Source organism: Zosterops lateralis, assembly GCF_965231275.1.
Source record: "Zosterops lateralis genome assembly, chromosome: 8".
Lineage (NCBI taxonomy): Eukaryota > Metazoa > Chordata > Aves > Passeriformes > Zosteropidae > Zosterops > Zosterops lateralis.
Window position 1 is genome coordinate 3067790 of NC_139768.1, and position 9138 is coordinate 3076927.

Genomic DNA, 9138 nt, shown 5'->3' on the forward strand with positions numbered 1-9138 from the left:
ATTAACAAAACCAAAAGTCAGTAGTTTCAGGTACCTCCTGAAAACCAGCTGGGCTGTGGAACTGAAAGTCAAGGCCAAATCCACAGCAATCCCTGTGTTTACTGGGCTTTGCATTCAAAGCAGTGAGTCATATGATAAATGCACTGTGCAACACTAGACACAATACTGTAGAGACAGGTCTTTTGCTTTAATTTTTAATTTCCATTTTCTGTGGGTTTAGATAAACCATCAACATTACTTTAGCATAATCCTTTGCAATGAATCAATACTCTAATTTAATAATGGTATTCTGTTGTCAACATATAATATATCACATAATGTCCTTGTATAGATGCAAAAAAAAATTACGCCAAATAAAATGCAAGGCTTTGCTTTCATCAGTGATCACAGGTTAAATCAATGTAATGACAAACTCTACAGCCCCACAGAAGAATTTCCTTCAGGGTTAAAAATCAGCATGGAATAATTTCAGCCATATCCCTCCCACTCATCATGCCAGCACCATGCAAGCTCTTCTAGGTCACAGGATTCCAACCATCACTTTAATGAAGGGAAGAGAGAAGAAATATATCTGAATAGAATCAATGCACATATCTGAGTGGGTCTTATTTGAAAATTCCACTTCTTTATGAATTCAGTGATAGCTGCTCTAGTCCCTAAGTATAAAGAAGATTAAAAATGGAAAACGGAATTAAGTCCACTGTCCTCCAACTTAATTGAAACAGATGAAGAAAGTTATAGCTGTAAAATATGAAAAATAAAATAAATTCCAATAACTTTTACTTCAGTGATGTGGCTGCACATCTGTGTTTGTTATTTTTTGCCTTGATGGTAGCCTTCCTGTCAACAAGTATATAAGATAGGAAACACAAATCTAATCATGTCTGTACTACTGATTGAAGATACGTGAATAAAAAATAAGTGAGAAAGAAGAAGCAAAAGCTTTTAAAATTCCCAGTTGTTTGCCTCAGTGTCTTTTTTTCAATTCAAAAAGCATTTTAAATCAGTAAATAACTGGCATATTAATGCCAATTTTATCTCAGTTAATGCCAAAGGCACGTGCTCTGCAGCCACGTGTGTGTCCCTCGACTCAATGACAGCTCACACTCATCATGCAGAGCGTTCACCATCCGTGTCATTTGCTGGCAGGAATCTTCAGAGCTCTGGGGAAGAGTAGGTCTGGTTTTACTACGGTTTGGCACCTCCCACAACACCCTCCAGTTGGTGAAAACCCCGCACAGTTCCATCTAAGTGTCATCCTCGATGTGAAAAAAAAAGATATTTGAGTCAGTGCAAAATGAAACAAAGAGCTTTTTTACCAAAATGTCAGTGCTGGTAGCAGTGCATCTGCCAGATGCTTGTTGCTTGAACCCATGGTGTGCATTGCAAACAGTCAGGAAATATGACGAGGATAAATGACTGGACCAGAAAATCTTTAGCAGGAAATCAAAGTCTACCCAGACTCACAAAAAACAAACAAAAAAAAGGTTGCAATTGGACTTCACAAGAGATATTGATTAAGTGTTCTGTAACATCTCTTTTCTCGGTTACTATGCATTAGTTGAGCCCCACCTGTCTGACCTCAGTTCTCTGCATTAGCCTTTAGTCATATGAACACAAGAGAAACCACGATGCTATTTCATAGCTGAATTCACACAGGAATTCTTTTAAGTACAGCATCTCAATTCGAGGATAATAACATTACTGAAGAACCCAGAATACCATGAAAAAAATGCATATTGGAAAAATCAGGGCATGACTCTTTAGAAATGAAACCAATAGCTTGACAAAAATAAAACCTCACTAACGTGTTCAAGTCTGTTGGTTGATTTTTTTTTTATTTTTTTTTTTTTATTTTTTTTTTAATCTACAGGCTGGACTATCCTCCTAAATCAGTGATGGACTTTTACACTGAGCACTGGATGAAGAGGCTTAGGCTGAAAAGTCATAGTCTATATATGATCATGGAAAACACACGCAGGCACAAGATACAGAGAGAGATTTGATGAGTAAGTGGCTTTTGCTTAGTCAGAACCTGAAGGATCTTCATCAGGAACTTTCAAAACAGCTAACAGATAGCTTGACTTTGAGTGAAACACAACCAAGAATTATTGTCATTATGCACACCCACAAAAAAAGAGAGATTTCACAACATCTCCTCAGATGAATACACACACACACACACAGAGAAAAGGCTTTAGCAGCACTTACTCAGGTGGGCAATCATTGGCTTTCTGGAGAAATAACTCCTGATTTCCCTTCCATTTTCCCAAGTCCTGTTTTGAGCCCATTTTACCACGTTAAGACCGTTAAATAAACTACAGCACAACCCAGTATAAATAAAGACAGCTGCTTCTTTTCTCAAAAGCTGTGAAATGCTAAATAACCTCTGACTCCTGCCCACACATGTGCCTTGCCAGGCCAGAGGGTGACACAAGGGCGTGCACTGTTTGGAAGGCTGGGGCATGAATCTCATCGTGTCAGATTTGTATTCACAAGGTACAACAGGATCCATGACTTTCATTTCCACAGCAGCTGGAACAACGGGCACACAAGGAACACGCAGCTCAACCTGGGAAATTAGGGATGAATTTGTTTTCTAAAAAAAAAAAAAAAAAAAAATCCCTTTCTCACTGAGAGCTGTTAGTGGCAGACATAGATATTTGTTTTGGGGTCACACCGTGTCAGCAGCTCACAGCACAAAGATTGTGTTTCTCCTTTTTCCCCCCCTCAGTGGATACTGCAGCCTCAAAGAATTTTACATGTATCCTTAGAGATGCTCATGTGTATCAGGAGAGTACAGCTGTAGGCTTTAAAAAAAAAAAAATGTTCATATGCCCTACAAATTCAAATCCTTTTTTATGTAATCTATTTAATCTTCCATTAATGATAATCTCTGCTATCAATGTGCCCAAACAGGGTCAATTTCTGCTGGATTTGCACTTCTTGCATTTCCATCCTATAACTGAGCTGCATGAAGGGAAACACCCTGCTGTAAAAGGCATTAGCAGCCTCCCCTAAAACAAAAAAAATAGTTAGGAAGCTCTGCAACTGCCAGGAACATTTCAAGATTGTGGCTTTTCTTCTTCCTTTATGTGTCTTGCATGGAGGAGAGTCCTGCCAGCTGAACATTATTTATTAATCAGGATATTCCTGCCTTCTATACCCTGTAAGGAGACAGCCCTAGAGGGGCGGAAATTGCTGTGGATTTCTCTTATATATCCGAGGAGACAGAAAGGGGGGAAAGGAAGAGATTGCAAGGGAGCACTCAGACCCTGACAGATCCCACCTGGCAAGCCCAGGCAGATACAGATAGATCACAGCAGTCTGAAAAACCATGTAGCATAGCTGGTTCACACAAGGATTGAAAATAAACCCATGGGTTGAAAATCCAGCTTCATCTGCTGTTTTGTTTCTAAAAAGTGCCCTATTACAGCTCCCTACACCTGAGTGAAACAGGTTGCATTGAGCTCCACAAAAGATTTTCCTTCTGGCAACTTCCAGCTACCTTGGGATGTACCTCCAGAAGGCACAGGCTTGGACACACCTGTAAGGGCTGCTTCTCCCTCAATTACTGCGGCAGACACAGGGAAAACGAGTTATTGCCTCGTTAGCTCTTCTGATTCACTGATAGTTTCATTCCTAATCATTCCCAGCCATCCGCCACCTGCACACCCACCCACCCACCCATACACGTCCAATTTGCTGGTTTTCTCCCGAATTTTGTCAATTCACAAGATCAGCTCGCACTGCCTATCCTCCCTGCCCCGGCGCTTATCAACAAATAGATTTAAGAGACAAAATAAAGTTGGTATTGCTTTCCAACAAAATCCACCCAGCGGAAGGATTAGCAGCATTAGCACACAAAAAAGGGAGCCCTGAGCTGTAAAAGGGATTCAACTGACAGCAGCAGCAAGTAAGAGTTAATGGAGGACACCCGGCTTTTCATTTCCTCTCCTGCATCCAAGAAAACGCAGAAGAACGCTATAATACACTATAATCGAGCATTTCACTGAATAGCATCGCACAGAAGTTCTTTTGGCAAGGATTGCATTTGTCCTAAGTAACCTTTATGAGAAGCCGAAAGTTGATGCAGCCAGACCGAATGAATTTTCGGCTTTAGCCCGAATCTTTAGGTTTGCGCTTGGGAGGGTGGGAAGAACCATCCACCGAGCATCATCAATCGGAGAACTAGCCCCCTCCTCTGCTTAAAAAAAATATAGTCACTTAGGGCAGCACACGGGAGCCGGCAGAGCGCTGGGACGGCTCTGGATGATCCACAGCCGGATAATCCCCGGGGCGGGGTGCCCTGGGCTCCTTTAGGTCCTGCCAGCAGCTCCTTCAGGAGCCTTCAGGGACGGACAGAGCATCCCGCATCCCTGCCCAGCCCGCCCTCCTTCCAAAGGAGCCAAACTCTGTCAGCAGCAGGGAACATGCACAATCCAGCCCTGCACCTGCTGAAAGCCACTCTCTCTCCACACTGCCCCTCCTGGGGGGGGCATCCCCGGGTGCCTCTCGCTCTGACACCTCCCAGCATCTCCTCAGCAGCCTGGACGGGGAAAAGGGGAAGGGGAAAAGGGAAAGGGGGTCTGCAGCCTTCCTAAAACCACAATGGAAATCTGTCTCCTCAATGGAGAGCCAGAGAGCCAGGGCTCCATCGCACAAACGGGGGTGAAAAGGGGGGCGCAAGCAGGAAAAGGGAGAGAGAAGCGCAAAGTTGGAGCTCTCCGGGCTCCCTCGCGGGGAACGGCACCGGCTCCGGACGGGGCGCCCGGCCAAAGACACTTACGGGTTTTGGGGGTCGTGCTGGCCTCCGGCGTGGTGGTGGTGGACTCCTGGAAAGGAGACAAAGTCCAGGAGGGCGCCGAGTCGTGGACGTAGATCTTGTAGGAGGAGGTAGCGTGTGCCGCAGTGGGCCAGGCGGGCGGCGGCGGGGTGCCGGGGGCGGCGGGCGGCGGCCGGGCGGTGCCGGGGGGGCCGCTGGCGGCCGGCGGGGCCGTGTGTGGGGCCAGCGCGGGGTGCCGGGCCGCCGTGGGCCGCGGGCCGGGCCTGGAGGGGCCGCGGGTGCCGGGGGGCCGCGGGGGGGCCCGGCTCATGGTGGTGAGGCGGGGGCTGACGCGGCTGGGCGGCCGCGGGGTGCCGGCGGCGCTGCCGGTGGTCTCCGCGCCGCGGGGAGGGGCGGTGGGCTTGGAGAGGAAGAAGGGGTCCTGCCCCACGCCCTTGGCGTCCATCAGCTCGGTGGGGACGTACTCCTTGACGGAGCCCACCACGATCCACTTGAGCAGCATGAGGCTGAGCCCCAGGCCGATGAAGCCGATGAAGAGGGGCACCACGCACAGCCACGTCTGCTGCCGGTTCCAGACGATGCAGTCGCTGCAGCGCAGCTCCCGCGGAGGCCCCCCGGCCCCATCCCCGCCCGGGCCCCCCGCTGCAGCCGCCGCCGCCGCCTCCGCCGCCCCGGGCGCCGCGGCTCCGGCAGCCCCCTCGCTCATCCTTTAGGGGCCGGCGGCATGGGGCGGAGGGGCGCGGAGGGGAGCGCGGAGCGGAGCTCAGTCACGCCGGCGGCACGGCATGCCCTGCCCTGCCCTGCCCTGCCCCGCGCAGCCTCCCGCGGCCGCGGAGTCAGCGGGACGGCCGCGCCATCCGCCGGGCGCTCAGCGCTGCTCGCTCTGCTGCAGCCTCGTCGCTCTTCTTCTTCTTCTTCTTGTCCCTCTCCGCTATATTCTTTTTTTTTTTTTTTCTTTTTTTTTTCTTTTTTTTTTTAAGTCGCAAGGATCAGCCTCCTCGGTTTAATTTATTTTTTTTTTATCCCAAGCGTGTGCGGCTCCAGCGACGGGCAGGTACATTCCTTCACATCATTGACAATTCACGCACCTTCTCGCTTTTCCTCTCTCCCCTCGGGGCTCGGGCTGGTGGTGCTGGGGGGGGGAGAGATCCTTTTTTTTTCCGTCTTTCCTTCCTTCCTTCCTTCCTTCCCTCCCCCGCCTATTCCCGGCCGCGGTGCAGCAGCAGCAGCAGCATCACAGCATCCCTCGGCGGCTCCGCGGGGAGGAGGCGGCGGCGCACCCGCCACTCCGCGGCCCCGCGGCCAACCCGCGCCCGGCGCCGGGCCAGGGAGGCCGATCCGCGGGCGGGGCCCCGGGGGCGAGCAAGGCAAGGCACGGCACAGGCTCCGCGCAGCCCCTCCGCGCCCGCGTTAAGTCCGGCCCGCCATCAAAAAAAAAAAAAAAAAATTAAAAAAAAAAATTTAAAAAAAAAAAAAAAAACCTCTGGTGAGGATTTCCAAAAAAAAAAAAAAAAAAAAAAAAAAAAAATATTAAATAATCCACACACGCAAAAAAAAAAAAAAAAAAAAAAAAAAAAAAAAAAAAATTAAGATGTGAAGCCCTGCTGGAAGAAAGCGGCAATCAACAATCAATGACCCAGTCGGCAAAAAAAAAAAAAAATAAATAATAATAATAATAATATAAGGATCCGGCAAGTGAAATGGGCACGCAGAGGCAGCTCCTGCCAAGCTCGCAGCTCCGGCTCGATTGTGTATTCCTCCGGCAGCGCCGCGGAGGCAGCGAGCGCGCACCGAGCAACGCGCCTCCCACCAAAGCCTAATGGTGGGTTCTTAATGCGCACAAGATAAATAAATGATCCCGGCAAACCCCTCGGGAGGGGGGGAGGCTACGGCAAACGGAGCCCAGCAAAGAGAGGAAAGGAAGGGGAAAGGGAAGAAAAGGAAAAAAGCAAAGAGAGAGAGGGGCGGGGGCGAATCTCCCAAAGCCACATCCCTGTGGGAGCGATGCTGGTGCTGCACGGCAGAGGAAGGAGAGCTGGGAGTGGGGACACCTCCCAGAGAGCCAGCGCTTCTCCCACCTTGAGCCTCTCCCACAGGTATCAACTGGCAGCTCTTGTTTCTAATGGGATTCGCTGAAGAAAAAAAAAAAAAAAAAAAATCACCAAAAAAACCCACAACGCCCCACCAGGCATCTGCAGCAAAAAATTCTTTCAGCAGATGGGGAGAAACTGATGGCATGGCCACAGTTGAGGTGGCCAGACAAGTTTTGAGCTCTTAACTGCTCTGGCTGATCTGGTCTGCACCAAAGCTGAAGTTCCAAGCTCAATGTAGTCAACAGAGTGTTTTCCTTTTATTTATTGGACAAACATTTCACCAGCTAGAGTGGTCACTGAAGGGTTAACAGCGGTTTGCAAAATGTGGCTTAATCTCCATTTTCAATTTTTTAGAAAATGCTCTACAGAATTATACATGTGCAGGTATTTTTAAGCCTTTGTTCCGACCTGGTACCTTATTGATGTCCTTTTCTGGTATTGATGCATAGGTATCATTTCCTTAGTCATGTATTTAAGGATAATGATATTTCTGCAGGATAAGTGAGCAGAGAAGTTGGGAACAATCTACGCAATGCATAAAATAAAATAAAATAAAATAAAATAAAATAAAATAAAATAAAATAAAATAAAATAAAATAAAATAAAATAAAATAAAATAAAATATTGCAGCTGAAACATACCTGCTTGATTTTTTTTTTTCTCCAGAATGAATGTTAATACCGTTTAAATTATCACTATTATATTAACTAGATATCTAGATTATTGTCACTTCAAGAAGTCCCTCTGGAGTTTGGCAGCTCCTCTAAGACAGTTCTGTGCTAACAGCCATCAGGAAGATCTGTGGAAGTGGTTTATCAGGTAACTGTACTATTTAGACACTTAAAAAACATTCTCACTTTGGCGTTGGAAAACATGAATTTTGGAGTTTTTACTCCTTTAGTGAAGAGGAAAAAAGATTAGGAGAAAGCACTTAGAAAGAACCACAAATGGATGCCAAATAAGGCAAACAAATGAGAAAGAGGGGCAAGTCTTGCAAATCCAGGGAGTCGTCTTCATTGATTTTATGGAAATCTGGAACCAGGTGCTTTCAGTCCTGAGTGCCTGTCCTACAAAGTTCTCACCTTCCTTGAAAGCTTGGAATGGCTTTGTCCTGGGAGCTGCTTTGTGTTGCCTGTGCAAATGTCCTTTAGCTCCTGCCTCTTCCATAACCATACTGCAGTCCACTAAGCCCAGGATGAATCACTCAGTCCTCATCCCCAAATAATTTGGACGTGCTTCTTGGAAGAACAAAAATGTTTTACAACACAAGACAGAGAGCTTTTCTTTTTCTCACGACTATGTCCTGGACTCTTTCTGAGTTTTTCGTAAGTCTCAACTGCACTTCTTCCCCCACTAAGATTTTCAGGCCATCAGCTCCTAAATTTTGCAATGGTTCTAATGGAAGACATCAGGATGTGATACCATTAAGATCATTTAACTGTAGCCATTTCATCCTTTAATATTGGAAGGCTTCCTGTATTATTAGTAAAGATTTTCAGGCTTCTTTTCTTAATTTCCCATTCTTCCCATTCCCATTTCTTCAATTTCCCATTCTTATTGAGGATTGATGAACCATTCTTGAAATTGATTATGGAATGCTTTCAATGTGCCTTAAGTGAATTACTTAAAAACAGGCATTACCCTGATATGTTAATTAGGATCTTACCAATGACTATTTTCTCTTGAAGAAAGTTCTTTGGTCTAAAAATATGAAATGGATCTTGGTACAAGAAGCTTCCCTTAACCTCATAGTAAATGCAAATGTATTTCAAATAGGTTGTCCTACAGTTAACAAAAAAAAAGAGTCATTCATCTAGACAGACACCTTAATGAAGGCAATACATGGAAATGTCTTCCTGTAATAACTTAGTCATGAGTTAAAATGTTATGATGTATACAAAACCACAGTCTCTGAATGCTTTTAGGTTATTTCTCTGTCCTTAAAAATTAATATTCAAATCATAATCAGTTTCTCAAATCAGCCCACTCTTGTTAAACTGAATCTGTTCCATGCATTAATTCTAATTTACGTAGGTATTTGGTAGCTCTCACTTGCATTTCTTCCTACTCATTTTGTATCATAGCCCAACTCCTTTACTTTTTCTGGAACTATGTTTATCATGATCAGAAAACAATATGTAATTTATTTTTCTTGACTTTTCTTCATAATATGCAAAGAAATCTGTAGTATCTCCTTGAGGACATCTGTTCCTGGAGTGGATTAAAATTACTTATCTATGATGGAGTCAGAACTGGTAT

At 45.8% G+C, this 9138-nt stretch overlaps 1 protein-coding gene across 1 annotated transcript in view; it reads right to left on the reverse strand.

The window, feature by feature from the left end:
• The window catches only part of NRG3 (neuregulin 3), a gene marked incomplete at its 3' end in the record, with an annotated part of 323202 nt that extends 316251 nt beyond the window's left edge, over positions 1 to 6951 (reverse strand). Inside the window, exon 1 of the mRNA XM_083866686.1 lies at positions 4790 to 6951. Coding sequence (XP_083722812.1) covers positions 4790 to 5492 — 703 coding nt within the window. The 5' untranslated portion in view covers positions 5493 to 6951. The remainder of the gene's footprint in view (positions 1 to 4789) is intronic.
• Positions 6952 to 9138: the final 2187 nt, after the last annotated feature.